General features: G+C 44.6%; 1 protein-coding gene across 6 annotated transcripts in view; it reads left to right on the top strand.

The window, feature by feature from the left end:
• Nucleotides 1-15,624, top strand: part of BCAS1 (brain enriched myelin associated protein 1) — a 194,543-nt gene extending 178,919 nt beyond the window's left edge. For 5 of the 6 annotated variants that reach the window (XM_075350581.1, XM_075350582.1, XM_075350586.1 and 2 more), the window contains 6 exons: nucleotides 5,298-5,339; nucleotides 7,630-7,671; nucleotides 8,321-8,470; nucleotides 9,186-9,251; nucleotides 11,429-11,725; nucleotides 14,633-15,624. In XM_075350581.1, coding sequence (XP_075206696.1) covers nucleotides 5,298-5,339; nucleotides 7,630-7,671; nucleotides 8,321-8,470; nucleotides 9,186-9,251; nucleotides 11,429-11,725; nucleotides 14,633-14,707 — 672 coding nt within the window. In that variant the 3' untranslated portion in view covers nucleotides 14,708-15,624. The remainder of the gene's footprint in view (nucleotides 1-5,297; nucleotides 5,340-7,629; nucleotides 7,672-8,320; nucleotides 8,471-9,185; nucleotides 9,252-11,428; nucleotides 11,726-14,632) is intronic. The other variant, XM_075350583.1, reaches the window with a different exon arrangement.
• Nucleotides 15,625-19,130: the final 3,506 nt, after the last annotated feature.

The raw sequence follows: 19,130 nt of genomic DNA on the forward strand, positions 1-19,130 counted from the left end.
GTTATTTTATTCAGTTCCCGGTAGTCAATACAGGGTCTCAGAGTCCCCTCCTTCTTTTTCACAAAAAAGATGGGTGCCCCTGCGGGCGAGGTAGACGGGCGAATAAATCCCTTGGCCAGGCTTTCATCAATATACTCCTTTAGGGCTTCTAGCTCAGGTGCCGCCAACGGGTAAACATGACCAAACGGGATTTCTGCCCCTGGGAGTAAGTCTATGGGGCAATCATACGGTCTATGCGGAGGAAGCCGATCGGCCTTTCTTTTGTCGCATATGTCAGCGAAGTCACGATAAACCGAGGGTAAAACGGGTACCTGTACCGTGCCTTCTGCATGTGGTGTTACCGGAACCGGAACAGTTGGACAAATGGCCGGATCACTCTGCGGTGGGAAGGATATCTCCTTAGTTTCCCAATTGATGACCGGATTTGTAGACCGTAGCCACGGAATACCTAGAATAATCGGAAAATGTGGAGAAGAGATCATCATGAAAACAAGAGTCTCCTGCTGACCTGGTTTCATCACGCATTCTAGCGGTACTGTTTCCCGATCCACTGGTCCAGATGTTAACGGAGATCCGTCTACCGTCTCCATGGTAACCGGTAAGGATCTTTGCTGAGTCCGGATACCGTGTTTACTAGCAAAAGAAAAGTCCATGAAATTTCCCCCTGCCCCAGAGTCTATCATTGCAGAGGTAGGAATTAGCTGTCCCTCCCACCGGATCTGAATGGGGAGTGAACAATGGGTATATTTCCCTTCTGAGTCCTTCGGTGAGGTAGACATTACCGTCAAGGGAAATACCGCATCCAAGTGTCCACTTGCCTCAGAGATATCAGACTCTGCGTCCGTGTTATCACACTCTGCCATGGCTGCCAATACCTTATTTGGGCGATTCGGACGTTTCGGGCAGTCGATTAAAAAATGGTCCGATTGACCGCAGTAGAAACACAAACGCTCACGGAGCCGGTGTTCACGACGTTCGTTGGTCTCTCGCTTTTGTAGAGAGTCCACTTGCATAGGAACGTCCTCAGCCTCCCGTGGCGTCCTGAAAGCCGGTTCTCTGGAAGGAAATGTATTATTATTTATACGGTTTATAGCTGCCCATTTTTCCTGTCTACGTTCCGTTAAACGGGTATCTATGCGCACACAGTGCTGGAGAAACAGGTCAAAATCCCCTGGGGATTCGGAACGGGCTAACTCGTCCTTGATGGTACCGGACAAACCCTTTCTGAAAACGGACAATAATGCATTGTTTCCCCAGTCGGTGTCTACCACTAACCTCCTGAACTCAGTGGCGTATTCAATGACAGAGCGCTTTCCCTGACGTAAGGAAAGGAGAGCAGATTCAGCGGTAGCACGGCGATTCGGATCATCAAACATCTGCGCCATTGCGTTCAGAAAGTCATCTAGGTGATTTAAACGGATGTCCCGGTTTTCTATCATCGGATTAGCCCAAGCCAGTGCTCGTGAGGTTAATAACATGATGATACATAACACCTTTGACCGGTCAGAACGGTAATATTCAGCATGTACATCGAAAAACAGTATACATTGGTTAATAAATCCACGGAACTGACTACGATCACCATTAAAACGGAATGGGGGTAACCTAGGCATACCGGCAGCTGGTACGGACGTAGTGGGGACGGCTTCCTGAGCCTCCACTCTGACTTGCAAATCCTGTATAGCCGGACCCAGTACCTGGTGATCATGGCCCAGCTGCGTTTCCACATCTCTAAGCTTAGTCTGCACCACCTCCATCTCCTGCTGCAGGGAGTTAATCATGGAGAACAGCTGATCTACTCGTGTCTCAGTCATTGCCCCAGCGAAATCCTCTAAAGGCCTGAGTATAATGTAATACTTATTCTATATTCTGAGGATTTCGATAGCGTAGGGCAATGACAATCAGAGACGAGTTCCGGGTACAAGATGTTTTATAGTATGTCACCACGGTAGAAACAGAACAAACACAACAATACAATAACACATACAATACTTTCCGGAATAGACGCGCAGGGGATTCCCGGGACCACGCACCGGACTCCCCCAGGGAGACCACCGGAGCGAACCCCTATACAGGGACTGTCCGGCAATCTACCCCGGAAGGCCTAAATGCGCAGCGGCCGGGATAAGGAGCAAGCGGTAAAGTCAATGAGTGTCCGTACGGAAATGTTTATCCAGGATGGTTACGAACCAAAAGAGAACCAGGCGGAGTGCTGACCGAAGATGGTAAACGGAATCCGGGCACAGCCTTAAGAGCCGGGTACAGTCCTGAGACAATCGGTAGGTAGTCCTTTAGGGGAATCCCGAGGCAATCCGGAATAAGCAGCAAACACAGCAGGAGCACACAGCAGGCAGTATACTCAGGCACTGGACTGGGCTGGGAGGCGGCCTTTTAAGCTGCTGGACAGGAAGTAGGGCAACAGAACGGTAACCTCCATGTTAACCGAGGGCAAGGGCAGTCAAAAGAGAACTGGAAAACCTGGAAACCTGACAGAGGTTTTCTTCCAGGATATCTCTCTACTTGGCTGCATTCCTCTTTCCTTCAATTGCAACCAGTCGTGCTGTCCCTGCAGCTGAAAAACACTCCCATAGCATGATGCTACCACCACCATGTTTCACTGTTGAGATTGTATTGGGCATATGATGAGCAGGGCTTGGTTTTCTTCACACATACCACTTAGAATTATCACCAAAATGTTCTCTTTGTCTCATCAGACCAGAGAATCTTATTTCTCATAGTCTGGGAGTCCTTCATCTATTTTTTTGCAAACTCTATGCGGGCTTTCATATCTCTTGCACTAAAGACAGGCTTCTATTGGAACACTCTGCCATAAAGGCCCAACTGGTGGAGGGCTGCAGTGATAGTTGACTTTGTGGAACTTTCTCCCATCTCCCTACTGCATCTCTGGAGCTCAGCCACAGTGATCTTGGGGTTCTTCTTTACCTCTCTCACAAAGGCTCTTCTCCCATGATTGCTCAGTTTGGCTGGACGGCCAGGTCTAGGAAGAGTTCTGGTGGTCCCAAAGGTCTTCTATTTAAGGATTATGGAGGCCACTGTGCTCTTAGGAACTTTGAGTACTGCAGTAACCTTGGCCAGATCTGTGCCATGCCACAATTCTATCTCTGAGCTCCTTGGGCAGTGCCTTTTGACATCATGATTCCCATTTGGTCTGACATGCACTTTGAGTGGTGAGATCTTATATAGAGAGGTGTGCGCCTTTCCAAATCAAGTCCTATCAGTTTAATTAAACACAGCTGGACTCCAATGAAGGAGTAGAACCATCTCAAGGAGGATCACAAGGAAATGGACAGCATGTGACTTAAATATGAGTGTCTGAGCAAAGGGTCTGAATACTTATGACTGTGATTATTTCAGTTTTTCTTGTTTAATAAATATATAAAAAAAATTCTACATTTCTGTTTTTTCTGTCAAAATGAAGTGCAGAGTGTACCTTAATGAGAAAAAAAAAACGTTTTTGAATTCGCCAAATGGCTGCATTGAAACAAAGAGTGAAAAATATAAAGGGGTATGAATACTTTCCATACACACTGTATATGTATACTGTAGTCTTATATATATTATTCATGTCACATTTATAGTTTACATTTGAAGCATACATTGAATACATTGAATGTGGACACTGTACGGGGACTAGATAGTCTTAGGGGTACTTTGCACCCTGCAACATCGCTAGCATTGGCTAGCAATGCCGAGCGCGATAGTACCCGCCCCCGTCACACATGCGATATTTGTGATAGCTGCCATAGCGAACATTATCGCTACGGCAGCTTCACACGCACTTACCTGCCCTGCGACGTCACTCTGGCCGGCGACCCGCCTCCTTCCTAAGGGGGCGGGTCGTGCGGCGTCACAGCGACGTCACACGGCAGCCGTCCAATAGAAGCGGAGGTGCGGAGATGTGCGGGACGTAAACATCCCACCCACCTCCTTCCTTCCGCATTGGCGGTGGAGGTAGGTAAGGAGATGTTCCTCGCTCCTGCGGCTACACACACAGCGATGTGTGCTGCCGCAGGAACGAGGAACAACATCGTATCTCCTATTGGTGCGACATTATGAAAATGTCCGACGCTACACAGATCACCGATTTATGATGCTTTTGCAATCGTTTATCGGCGCATCTAGGCTTTACACTTTGCGACGTCGTTACCGGCGCCGGATGTGCGTCACTTTTGATTTGACCCCGACGATATCGCAGTAGCGATGTCGCAACGTGCAAAGTACCCCTTATTCTTTTTTTTTTTTTTTAATCAATTTGCTAAGTTCATGCATTTTTTGCACCAAAACTTTTAATTTCCTAAACGGCATAAGTTAATATATTAAAGGGAACCAGCCAGCAAGATTTTCATATATAAAGAAAAGCCAGTGCTATACCGATGCTAGGATGCTGAATGTAACCATACCTTTTGTTCTGAGATTGGATGTTTTATATCAGAAATATGTGCAAGAAAAGTTCCAGCAATGCACTGCTATTTGATTGACAGGTGCAACAGAAATTGAATATTTGGCTTTGGTGTTGCTTTTTATTGCTGCTCCTTTCTGTCTGTTTGGCCTTCCTCCCCCTGTCGCCCTTATAGACGTTAATTCTGGCGCAGGCAGATAGGTGGGAATAGATAGCTAGACCCAACCCACATATTCCCTTCCTGTTGCACCTGTCAATCAAATAGCAGTGCATTGCTGGAAGTTTACTTGCACATATTTCTGAAATAAAACATGTGATCTCTGAACAAAAGCTATGCTTACATTCAGCATCCTAGCGCCAGTATAGCACTGGCTTTAGTTTATATATGAAAATCCTGCTGGTTGGTTCCCTTTAATGCCTTATGATTATGGCACGGAGCCTGATTAGAGGCACACGGTGTATCCTCAGATCAGTATAAGTGTGCTGTTGGTGCTCTGTATGTCACCATATTCAAGCTGCTCTTACAGAATTTGGCCAAGTTCACACAAGTGTAGAAAATAATCATCCAAATTTTCATCAAAAAAAACCTAGATGATTTTTTCACCTGTATTATCTATACGCCATCTGCTTTTATATATCAGTCATTTTTAAAATTTACAAAACTAAATAGTTTCCTTTGTTAATAATTGCAATGTATCCGTAAAAATCAGATGTGATATGTATGATCCATATGAGATCCGATTTTTTTTTTTGCACTCCCATAGACTTTAATAGATGAGTCTAATTTGATATTTGGAAGAAACTAGTGTACGCTCCAATGATATAACATCACCCACAATAGCACAATCCCTTACTAACAAAACACTTCTCTCTCTAGTCTTTCAAAGGAGACCCACAACCCCCTAAAGTCCAGGAGAATGTAAGTGTAAGAAAACACTCATATGTCTATAAGCAATCAATCAATTAGTGGACAAAGAAAAACATCCTACAATGCACTATATGGAGAAAATTATTGGGGCATGTTTTGCCAAATTTTTAACACTAAAGTTCAGATACGACTTTAAAGAAGGAAATTAAGTAATTTTATAATAGGGTTTAAATAAAATAGAAAATGAAAGGAAAAGTATGATATTGTGTACAGTTTTGAATATTCAACATACAAAAGTTAAGTACTTACATCAGGAGCTTTTGAACATCATCTGTCAGAGAAGCATGACAAAGACAGAGACCTTCTGGAGGTAACCGGGCGTCCCATGATACAGGTACCCAAAAAGCTTCTGTGATTGCCATACTTCTCTGATCTTAAATAGTGGCTTGCACAAATATTACCCAAGCCTTAAGCCTGCTTTAACGGTACGATCTATCGTGTAATTTCACGATCGATCGTACCCGCCCCTGTCGTTTGTGCATCACGGGCAATTAGTTGCCCGTGGCGCACAAAGTTGTTAACCCCCGTCACACGCACTTACCTGCTGTGCGACGTCGCTGTGGGCGGCGAACATCCTCTTCCTGAAGGGGGAGGGACGTTCAGCGTGACAGCGACGTCACACAGCGGCCGGCCAATAGAAGCGGAGTTGCGGAGATGAGCGGGACGTAAACATCCCGCCCACCTCCTTCCTTCCTTCCGCATAGCCGGCGGGTGCCATGGGATGGAGGTACTGTTCATCGTTCCCGGGGTGTCACACGGAGTGGCGTGTGCTACCCCGGGAACGATGAGCAACCGGCGCCATTTTAATTCAACGAGATTATGAAACCGAGTGACGAGTACACGACTCATGATTTGTGAGCTATACTGCATCGCTCGGAGGTGTCACACAGCCCGACGTCGCAAGCAATGCCGGATGTGCATCACAAAAACCGTGATCCCGACGATCTGTCGCACGATAGATCGCCGCGTGTAAAGCACCCTTTAAAGATAATGTGTTGTAAATTCTATTCACCTTTGCCCTCCAGTAGCCAGCCTTTGGGTTTAGATGAATCAGAGATACAACTCAAACATCAGACAATAAGGCAATAAACCCACACAATTCAAAACTCCCAATTACAAAGTTTTGTTACAATGAAAACATTGACTGTCTGTATATATAAAGCAAATGCACAAAATCCCTCAAGAATGACATCAACAGCAGATATTTGGGTTACACAATGAACACATTGTCTGTCTGAATCAACAATATGTTATAGTTTAACATAATGTATGAACTCAAAATAGCCATTTTTATATTTGCAATACAGGGCCCCTGAACATTACACCTACATGAGATTTTATTCCATCCCATCTAAATCTATAGAAATTAAAGGGGTTGTTTACTACTTTGACAACCTCCTTTTGAAATGAAACAGTGCCCCATATAAAATAAAACCGGCATATACTTTCCTGACCATTGCTGTTCCAGCGATATTGGTTCTGGATCTGTGGGCTATCGCCAGATACTGTTATGTCACATGAGCACTGCAGCTAATCGGCAACTGTAGGGAAATGTGACCACTGCAGCCCATCATCAGCTGCTGATTCTTATGCCATATGAGCACCTGCAGACAGCACTGACCGCTGGAACAGCACCATTCCTGGTACGTGCTATTTTTGTTTTACATGTTTCAATTAGGAATGTAATGGACAACCCATTTAATATAGATTTGATCCCTCCTTTCCAGATATCACAGCTTCCACTCTTCTGGGAAGAATTTCTACAAGATTTTGGAGGTGTTTGTGGGAATTTTTGCCAGAATAGAATTTATCCTGTCAGACACTGATGTCAGATGAGAGGACCGGGTTCATAATTCTAGTTCAAATGGGGTTAATGTCAGGTCTTTCTGACAATAAGAAAGGGGATAGGAGGCCAAACTAGGCAGTAGCCACCTCCCCAGGGAGCCCATATCAGCCACAGTGGCCGCTGTATGTATGCCATGCACCCGAGCCATTAAACCACTGGAGCTGTGCTCCTATTAATACGCCTGAGAATACACAGAATTAATCATCTTAAGGAAATGTTTCGTCTACAAGCTATAGGGAGAGACTTTTAGCGTAACATAATTTCACATGGTATTAATTTGTCTTTAAAGAAAATTATTTGGAACTTTTCTGGCTGTTTAGTAGATCTCTTATATTATTTAGCATTTCCTGACTGTCAGATATTTGGGAAGTCTTGATATTTCATAGTTTGTTGTCTGGATTCATTCATTAATGAACATAAATGTCTTTTTCTCAGTCCGTACCAGAGGAACCCCAGACGGTTCAACTAACACTGCCTGTAAGTGTAATTAACATCTAATATTGTGGGATTATCACTGTTTATGTGTCTGAGTTTCTGTTTGGTTGGGTCTTACATTTACAACCTATAAGCTAGGCACAGGATAGGTAAGAAGTATCTGATTGCTTAGTGTCCTGCTGCTTGGAGCCCACCGATCAGGAGAACTGAGGTCCTGCGATGCTTGATTAAATGGACCATCACATGCTGCCGGCCCTTCCAATCACTGTATGTGAGAACAATATACTCAACCATGTCTGTTCTTCAGTCTATAGGGACTGGCTTAACCATTGGACTGAGCCCGACAGCCAGCACCTCCCCTACATCTCGTAAAACGTTGTCTTCTATGTTGAAGTAAATGTGGTTGTAGACAGTGGAGCATTGGTGGACCTTTGATAAAGTGAATATATAATTTTACACTTCAGTTTTAAAGCACTTTTTATAACTGGAAAACCCCTTCTATTCTCGAGTGTTTCTTGATACCTGTTACTTATTGTAGATGATGTAAATAGAAATTCCATGATAAACTTTCTGTTACTCATCCATTTTCTTCCCCGGACAGATGAGCTTCGTGATGGTCGGAGTTTACACAAAATTTACAGATCTATTTTCCCTTTTAAAACTGATAATATTATACTACCCATAAATGTAGAGTTCGTCAGAACCGGAACCCCAGAGCAGCAAGTCCAACCCCGGAGAGAAAGGAGCTACTTCAGGGAAGAAATCACCAGAGGCTCAAAGCAAGAAACCAGAAGATGGAAAGACCACCAAACCCAAAATTATGATGTTCTTCAAACAGCTGGTAAGACATCCGCAAACATGAGCTCAGTCTTTGCGTAGTCACTGAGACCTCCTATGTAGAGATGAGCGAACCTGATGTTCGGTTTTTGTTATGAACACAGACTTTACCAAAAAAAATAGAATTCAGGTTCGGAGTTTGGGTGCTTTACATATGAACACCACTCTTGAGAACATCGCTGTGCTTGGGTACGCTTGGTGCTCAGCCCTGTGCGAGCCACTTGCAGTGTTTGAGTGGCTTGCACTGGGGGTAACGACAGCGTGATTGGACATAGTGTCCAACAAAGTAACAAAAAAAAAATGGAAAAATCCCATCCACCCGCCCCTGGAAGTGATCTCTTTATGGCTGGCTGCATGTGGGTGGAGACCCGAACTGCCCATTCATTAACTTCCATTGGGGCTCAGGTCAAGTCCGTGTCCCAAACCAAACTTTATCAAATGTCTGGCTGAACCTGCCAAACCGAAGTTCCACGGGTCTGCTCAGCTCTAGCCCTATGTCACAGATGATACCTATAGTTCATGACATTTAGCCACAATTTCAGTTTAGTTTCCTACGTGTAGCTTTCCACCATTAATACATTAATTGATAACATTGCTTGGATCAGTCAGAAATTCTCCTTGACTTGTACATTTTTTTTTTAATTTATAATTTTATTTTACCTAAGAGAATACAGAGCTGAAAAAGAACAAACCTGCTTATCTATTACTTGTTATTATAGTCAGTGTTGGGTGATGGCAATAATATCAACGGAGAGGAGAGTAACGACAAAAGCAACCAGGAGCCTGTAAGTGAAGTCTTCATAATACAGCCGGCTCTGGTGATGGGATTGACTGTAAATTAAGCTGAAATCACAGATTGTGAATGTGGACAACACATCTATAATCTCAGATCCATCTATGAAATCTAACTGTATATCTACCTCCTTAATACATGACACACTCCATAATCAGCTTCTTTTCTTTGTTCTAAACTGTTTTGTATGGTGATCATGTTGCATGCATTTTATCTAAAAATACGGAAAATCTTAAGAACTCAAAATACTTCTGGACCAGGATGTGCTGCTCCTTTGGACACCTTGTCAAGGCTACTACATTTTATTTTTTTGAGTACATTGTGTGCTGAAGAAGATTCTCTTCTCTACATTGAAAGGCATTTACAGCTTCCAGCAGAAATTTCTTTTCTTTAAGAAAGACTTCTTTTATCTAGATTAGCTGAGTATCTTTAGCTGAATATTTAGTGTAAAAATAATGTTGATCTTAAAGTGTTATTCTCAAGTTGTCTCTTAAGCAGCACACAGCCTTCCAGTCTCCTCACTTCCTGGTTTCTGGCAGGTTGAGCTCTCCACTTTGAGTGACAGTTCTGCTGAGCAGTAGAGCTGTAGTAGTAGTAGGACTTTACAGCTCAGCACAAGTTCTGCTGTAACACATTTAGCTATCAGTGGTTTGTTCTGGAGTGTACACTCCTATCAGTATACTTAAATATTGAGTGCATTTCAACAAACACACATCTTAGCTATGATTAGGAGAACTGCTCTGAAAGCAGACAATGGCAGGAGCTGTGAGGGAGGTGAGCAGCTAACTGCTATATAAAATCAAAAGGTTGAAAAAAGCTGACTGGTATGTTAGGAGTTAACTCCTGTCTTGGAATGAAACTACTGTGCATACTTTGTCAGGATCTGGTGGTCGAGCTCCATGGAAACCAGCTTTACATTATGGAAGCTAAAAAGTCTCATTGCAGGAGAATGACAGTAGATAAAAAAAATTATATCAATTGCAAACTTGCCTATATTCACGCTGCCTAAGCAACAAAAGCAACTTAACAACATGAGAATACCTTTATACGGATACAGTTTTCCCAGGCCCCTATGTGTCACAAGACAACACACAAAGATTTTCTAATATGTTTGTGTGTCTATGAGCAAAAACAGATATTTACTATGCAATCAAAAGCCCATAAAGAGCCCGTGTCCACACAAAATGACTGTTGAAACCAAGTGCAGGTGCTCTGTGCATCATGGCAGTGTTATGATTACGAAGTAAACATACATGGGATAAATTGGTATAACACTGAAAATACTACAACTGACCCAGATGGTTCCTGTACTGACTAGAGATCTGCTCTCCGCAATGCCTAGTGGTTCCTGAATAGACTGGAATTGCCCAAACCCCAGACTAAATAGTGGCAACTTGGACCTATGCTGCCTGAATGGCCATCGACTGCTTCATGTAGCTCCTAAGTCCCCGAGGGCAGAGCAACTATAGAAAAGAAGAAGTGCTAAAATAAAAAAAGGTTTCCAAGTGAGTAACAATAAACCATAAAATATTAAAAGGATAAGGGTAATACCACAAAACAATATGCTACCTACTTCCTACAGATAATAAAAAGCATAAACAGCAGAGAGAAAAACCCCTTGCTAATCTGTCACAGACTGGTATAAAACAAGGGCAATGTGGCTTGACATCCAAATGAAAATATCACCAGCAGGGGGAAGGTATTTATAGAGGCACCGAAAAGAGACTGGACAGACAAATAAGTAAAATGAAAACTGCTAATCTAAAAGATCAAAGCAAGAATAACAGATAATATGCACCCAGAGAAAGGTGCATCCTCTGTGGCTCAGTGGACAGACAAGCAGATCACAAGCCCAGCCTCAAGGGTCCAAACCCCGACGCATGACAGGTGGGGCCAAACAAGTGCACCTTCCCACCTGCTTATATTCCATCTATCTCTGCTCTTCTCTGGCTCTATGAAGTCAGAGCTGTCAATCAATGGGGTGGAGATAGATTGTTTAGACATGCCATGATTTACAAGTGGCTGTAATTGGTTTGATCAGTCATTCTGTGCTGACAAAGGCCCTTTAATCTCCACTCAAATTCTAAAAAATATGACCCAAGTATGATCATCAATACACCCACACATCATTTTATAAGCCCTTGTATACATTCATTTTTTCATTTGCAGACCCTGGACATTACAGATGGAGTGGAGGTCACTAAGAATGAGAAAACCGTGGTCACGGCTGTGGTGGAACCTCCTCCACCCCCGCCACTGAAAGGAAAGGACAATGCAAAGGAGAAGAAGGCTTCAGCAGAGAAACTGAATAAGCAGGAGAGTCGAGAGAGTGTAGAGGCAGCCGCTTCAGCCCAGATACAAGCTCCAGACCCAGTACAAGTGGATTATGGTGTAGGTGCATCTAGAGATGGCCAGCTGAAGAGGACAGACAAGAGGCAGTCCCTGGGCAGCTTCTTCAAAGCCATTGTGAGTTCAACATATATGTCTCTGAGATGATAACGGAACATTCCAAACATTTACAGGATTAAACCTGTTTAGTTATCACTTGCATGGTGATTTATTTTCCATTAAGGGAAATAATTTTTCTAAAAGTGAATATGCGTGCGCTGGGTGTGACAGATCACTTAACAAGCCTCTGCCTCACTTGGTTATTTTCCCACTTAGCAACAGCCTTTTTATCTTGATTGATAGTTCACTGTCTGATTTCTTTACCTCCCCATTGTAGCACCTAGGGATGTGGGTACTCAGTTCCAGGCAGTACAGGTTTTGGGGAAGTCACGGTGGTGGCCCTTACCCGGTTCCATGCCTTGGGCCCTTTTTGCAATGGGGATATCTACAGGGGAAAATAAGATAATATTCACATGTGATGCCACTTGCGGTGTTGCGGCTAAGTGTAGGGAGCCACCACTGCAGAATGTCTCTACTGGGGTTGGTGGTATTGGCAGCTAGAATGGTAGACCCTCCGCAAGTAGGGTTTTGCCTCAGAGGGTGTATGGTGCAGTGGGTGTCGGAAGAAGGTAGTCCACACAGGTGTTCAGTGCAACTGGTTTACTCACTGCTGGTAGATGTTGACTGGTTGCCCAGCTGGTTTCGCCTCCAGGTCCCTTTCGTCCCAGTGCCAGTCTGGTTCTCTGGTACCTTCTTCCCCCGCACCCATCTCTGGCAAGTGGGTCCCTATAGTATGGAACACTGGGGGTCCCCATTCTGTGGCCTGTCCACCTCTGTCCGCCTGACGGTAGCGTGAACCCTGTGGAGCTGGAGTCCCTGGTCCTGTCTCCGGTTCTCCCGTTGCTACTGAGTCTTCGGATTTTTTAGGGTCAGCAAGGTCCTTGATGGTCCCCTTGCTGTGCAGGTGTTAACAGGTCGGCCTGGAGCTCTTTCCTTTCCTAGGGTCCTGTACCCCGTTGGTGCGCAGCTCCGGGAGTACTCCACCGCACTCCACAGGCAACCACTTCTCCTGGGTACCAGGTCACCGCTAACCCGAGTCAGAACGTCTCCTCACGTCCACCTTTACTCGTCTCCATTTCCTCTGTCTCTGTTAGACTGACTACTGACTTCCTCTGTCCACAGTCTGCCCCTCTCACCTGGTCAAGTAGTGGACTGGATTGGTTCCCCTTCTAGGCGGCTATCCATTGGTCCCACCCTAGCTGTTTACCATTGTATGGGTGATTGTTGGGGAAAACTGGGATTACCTGGGTTTTTGTTGGTACTGGCACTGGGGTTCTGGGTCCCTAAGGGGGTAGGCCCTGCATCCTTGTAGGGATGCAGACCCTTGTAGCACCCTGATGGTTTCAGGGGCGCTCCACCATTACACAGACAGTGATCTATAAATTGAGCTAAAGAGGCTGGTGCTGGGCTGGGAAACAACTTCTGGAGACAGAACCTTGTTAAGTGCTTTGTTACACCCAGAGCACTTAATGCCTCCTTTACATATAAATGAAAGTGTTAATTTCTCAGGAATGCAGCAGAAAATATAAAGGTGTTGATGGACTTACATTTCATAGACCTACATACCCATATATCCAAATTTTGTGGGGTCTCATCTTAACGATTGATTGCCTTTAAAGGTTTTTCAGGTCTGGAGATTTTCCAATCGCACTAATATTCCTCGAGCTTCCCCCACACTCCCTGCTAGATTTATTTCTTTGATAGTGGCATCTCACCCTGATTCCAGGGTCTAAAGCGGGCTTTACATGCTACGATATATCAAACGATATGTCGTCGGGGTCACGTCGTAAGTGACGCACATCCGGCATCGTATGACATATCGTAGCGTGTGACAGCTACGAGCGTCTGTTAACGAGCAAAAATACTCACCTTATCGTTGCTCGTTGACACGTCGCTCATTTTCAAAAAATCGCACGTCCTTCTGTGCTCCGGTTGTTCGTCGTTCCCAAGGCAGCACACATCGCTCCGTGTGGCACCCCGGGAACGACGAACATAGCTTACCTGCGTCCCGCTGGCAATGCAGAAGGAAGGAGGTGGGTGGGGGGGTTACATCCCGCTCATCTCCGCCCCTCCGCTTCTATTGGGCGGCCGCTGTGTGACGTCGCTGAGACGCCGAACGTCCCTCCCCCTTCAGGAAGAGGATGTTCGCCGCCCACAGCGAGGTTGTTCAGGAGGTAAGTACGTGTGACGGGGGTTACCGAGTTTGTGCGACACGGGCAACAAATTGTCCATGACGCATAAACGATGGGGGCGGGTGCGATCGCAAATGCGATCGCATGAGAAATTGAAGCATGTAAAGCAGCCTTTAGTTACTGCAATTTGAGATCCCTATAAGTTTCTCAATTGCATTAGGTGCTTAGAGGGAATCGGTAAGCAGATTTTTGCTATCTAATCTGAGAGCAGCATGATGTAGGCAAAGAGACCCTGAATCCAACAATGCATCACTTATATTACTGGGTGCAGACCTTCTGACACAATCAGAATTTTTAATTTTAGCTATGTAACAGAGCTGAGAGAGTTTACCCCGCACACACCAAGCTCTCTATAGAGATTGTATATTCACAGTGAGGTGTCAATCACAGAACTGCAGTGCGAGTGACAAGCAATGATAAGTCTTTCTGGTTATACAAACAGCAAATAAATAGCAGATTGGACCTTGACAAGACAGACATCCCTGAATTCTATTTTTTAACCCTTGCAGCATGCAGTCTTCAGCTTACATAGCAAAAACCTGCTAACAGATTAGCTTTAATAGAGGAAAACCTGTGGATTCCCCAAATAATCTAATGTTTATGAGGGGCTGAGAGATGTTCTTATACTGTATATCTTTCCTCTTCAGGTGGGAAGGAAAAAAATCATTGTAAGTATCTCATGTGCATGACACGCTGTACTGATATAACCGTGCTCTCTAATTGATCATTTCAGGGGCCAAAGCGCATGTGTGATGCCGAGGTGCAGACAGACCCGGTCACCATCTTCCCTGCAGAGAAGAGTAAATGACTATTTATAAAACTGAGACAGAGCTGGCTGCGGTGGGAATGAGGACGGACGCCGCTAATGTATATTTCCGCTCTAATCTGTACAGAGATATTTCGGTACATTCCTCAATGACACAATGGAGGGTTAACGCAAGTTTGTGGCAGATCTCCAGGGTTTTATATATTATTCACGTCTGTCTGGGCAGTGACCAGTTCATTAGCTCCCTACGGTTTCCTAGAATCATAGCACATAGTAATAAACATACAGGAGGTGCGAGAACGTGTGAACGTAATGACCCCCGTAAACGCTACAGTATCGCAACACAATAGAGAATCTGTGAGAGAAGCTTGAAGGAGAATTCCACCAAAATGAGTCAGGAGACACTACACAAAAGGATCAAAATAAAGGGGGTAACATTCATAAGAAGCCTATAGTAATAATGATAAAGTATAATGATATAGTATAATGATAAAAGCCCATAGACTCATCTCATGACATATCCGAAAGGAACCACAAGTTTCAGAAGGTTCTGCACGTCACACCGGGGTCATTAATAGAAGGATCAGAATGTTCACAGTTACACAGACGCTATAATGCCAGGAGAATGATTCTCTCTTTTTTACGCTTGGTATGTAGTTTTTATAAAACAAGCAGTAGGGGGCGGTATTGCCATACACTAAATCGCTGTATGATAACTTACACCACTTGATTCTTGAATTGATGATCACTCTAATGGGAGCTGCGGTTGATTGATTCGCTAATGAGCACTAACCAGCCGGGATCTGATAATCACTTGCCGGTGACATTGCTATCTATAACGTTATGTGTACTCTATGGTCTCCATGTGCCTGGTTTCCTCTCCTTGTAATATTTGCTCCCTGTTGTTTTCCACTGCCTTCAGTAATAAAGTTTTCCTTCATGTACAAGAAATTAATAAACTCAGCGTATTCCTAACTGCTGCTGTCAGGTTACATTGGGCCACAGTGTGTACATTGTGCCGCGCTACATTTTATTGGATAAAAAATGAAACAAGGAGCGCCTGTGTAGGGTCACAATATAAGCGGTGAGACAAATGATTACACTTTGCTCACCTGATATGGTTGTGCAACCCCGGTAAAAGACGAGAGTAATTATATATTTGCGCTGTCGGGGAGTGAATCCAGGAGATCTTGTCAGGGGAACAGCCACCCGTGTTGCCGGTCCAGGCAGGGTCGAGATCTCCTGCAGGCAGGGAGTTTCTCCAGGAGATCCTTCCAAGAGGACAATCTCCCGTGCGGCCAGTCCGGAGGAGTCACTGGGTGTCAGTGGTCCTGATTGCGAGTTTAGCCTCCGTCCAAGCAGCTCTTGCCGTGAGTCCCCACAGGGGAAGGAAATTGCCAATGATAATGAAGCATGGTCTGATGGAGAGCTATGGAGGCCACAGAGAATGTATAAGTTTAATAAATTTTAATTCATTCACATAAACCACAACGCGTTTCGATATAGTCCAATATCTTCGTCAGGTGGATCTCCATCAGATCGTGCTTCATTATCATTGGTGCTACATTTTATTGACTTTTTATATATAAATTTTACTTATATAGTCCTCAGCGCTTTGGAGATGTCTTCATCTCTGTCCCCATCCTATCCCATCTACATTCCCTATCAGTATGGTCTTTGGAGTGTGGGAGGAAACCGGAGAACCTGGAGGAAACCCACACGAACGAGGGGGGAACATACAAACTCTGGGCAAATATTGTCCTTGGTGGGAATTGAATCCCGGACCCCAACGGTGCAAAGTTACGGAGCTAACCACTGACATTACATTAGGTCATGGTGTGTACATTGTGCCAGCTTACTCTTGGCTACATTGTGTATAAAGTGCCATAAGGCCATATAACGTATATGTTATATATATGTATATGTATTTATGTGTAACGTTACATATGGCCATGTTCTGTACATTGTGAATCCTCACAGTAGGCTAAGGTTACACCTACACTTTTTCTAGTGAGGTTAGGGACTCATACGGCAATTACTACATAGAAAACTACCCTGAGCCTTTTTTTTTTATACAGTAATGTAAACCTTAAAGGGATTGCCCACTTCTGTGATGATGATGGTCACATGAATAGAATCACATCTGCAGTACACAGTCTACATGCAGATGCTACTGGAGCTAATAACAGCTGGTCGGTGGGTATGCTGGGTGGCGGACCCCCAGCTATCTGATATTTATAACCTATTCTAATGAGAGGCCATCAGTATCATAGTAATGGAAAACTCAGGAGATTTTCATTGTATTGTATGGAGAAAAAGGTAACTGCAAAAACGTAAGATACTTAAAAAGCACCCTGAAATGTGTAAATCAGATTGGCCATATGTTCTCTTCCATATTATCTGACTCTAAGACTCGAGACCTGAGCTGACAGACTCCTATATGTAATTTTGTGCAAAGGTTAGTAAAATAGCCATATGTGCGGGTCACAGATGGGTACAACACCTCCTGGAGTCCTGTAGGAATGGTGGCCCATCTGCAACTCAAAGAGGACCTGTCACCATGAAAAAAAGAGTTCATTTTTTATCTTATTTTATTTGCGCTGCTCCTCTGAATATTCTGTTCTTTGTCTGCTTTTACATCCTCCTCCCATTTCCAGAGAAATGGGCCTTATCATGTCTATGGTCTTTACAAGTGGGCGTGGCTCAGAAGATCCTCTGGGGCGGGTCTTTAGGCTGCTCTGCATAATTACCCTGAGCCACGCCCTCTTTGGAAAAACATAAATATTTGCACTATACCGAGAACCACTGCCAAACGCAGGATGTTGCAATTCATTCCGCATGCCGCTATGGCATGAGAAATCAATCACAGATGGACACTGCCCCATAGTTTTGCACTAAAGTGAGAGCAATCCGATGTTTTATCAGATTGCACTCGTCCATGCATAACGCAAGTGGAACCGAACCCTTATAGGGTAACCTTCAGGTAAATAGTGTAAACTACTAACTAGAAGTGCAGCTACGTAGAGAAAATGTTCACCAGGTCAGTGCAGGGAAGGCTGTAATCACACCCCGACACTGACTGCCTGCAGTGTGTGTGTGTGCAGACAGAGCTGTCGCTCAAAGTGCCAGGGCGTGATTACAGCCATGCTCCACAGGGTGTAAACATTATTATGCAGATTTAACCAATATCTGCAAGTAAATAGCATTTCTGGTGAGGACAAGTTCTCTTTAAAGCCTGCTTTACACGTTGCAATTAGTTGTACGATCGCATTTGCGATGTGACACGCCCAGGTTGCATACGGGATCTTATGAGATTGCACGTAGGTCATTCATTTGCTGTCACACGTGCGTTAGTAGTCTATGTTAAATTGATCAATTTTGTGTGCGATCCTTTAGATCATGTGTTCTGTGACGTATGCATTGGGCACCTTTTTTTTTTTTATTTATTGACTTGCCAAGCGTGTGTAATGTGTAGGGATGCATTTTTACTATGTCATCTGCCATTCAGCTCTGCTACATGGCCGCTGACAGCAGACACAGACAGCCATGTAGCAGAGCTGAATGGCCGCTGACAGCAGACACAGACAGAGCCGCACTGTCAGAATGAACTCGGGTGAACTTCCCCCGACTTCATTGCCATGCTGTGGCTCTGTCTGTGTCGCGTCCTGATTAGCGGTCACCAGTGAAGGACTCACCGGTGACCGCTAAACTCCTGAGTTTAGCAGCCCTCTCTCATATACTCACCGATCCCCGATGTCCGGCGCTGCACGGCATTCACACTGCTCCGGCGGCTTTTACTATTTTGAAAAAGCCGGCCGCCCATTAAACAATCTCGTATTCCCTGCTTTCCCCGCCCACCGGCGCCTATGATTGGTTACAGTGAGACACGCCCCCACGCTGAGTGACAGGTGTCACACTGCACCCAATCACAGCAGCCGGTGGGCGTGTCTATACTGTGTAGTGAAATAAATAAATAATTAAAAAAAAAAAACCCAATTTTAAAACCAGCCAGAAAAAGCCATACGGCTGAAGGCTGGTATTCTCAGGATGGGGAGCTCCACATTATTGGGAGCCCCCCAGCTTAACAATATCAGACAGCAGCCGCCCAGAATTGCCGCATACATTAGATGCGACAGTTCTGGGACTGTACCCGGCTCTTCCCGATTTGCCCTGGTGCGTTGGCAAATCGGGGTAATAAGGAGTTATTGGCAGCCCATAGCTGCCAATAAGTCCTAGATTAATCATGTCAGGCGTCTATGAGACACCTTCCATGATTAATCTGTAAATTACAGTAAATAAACACACACACCCGAAAAAATCCTTTATTAGAAATAAAAAACACAAACATATACCCTGGTTAACCACTTTAATCAGCCCCAAAAAGCCCTCCATGTCCGGCGTAATCCAGGATGCTCCAGCGTCGCTCCCAGCGCAGCTGCATGGAGGTGACCGGAGCAGCAGAAGA

This window comes from Anomaloglossus baeobatrachus, chromosome 5 (genome assembly GCF_048569485.1).
Source record: "Anomaloglossus baeobatrachus isolate aAnoBae1 chromosome 5, aAnoBae1.hap1, whole genome shotgun sequence".
Classification (NCBI taxonomy): Eukaryota; Metazoa; Chordata; class Amphibia; order Anura; family Aromobatidae; genus Anomaloglossus; species Anomaloglossus baeobatrachus.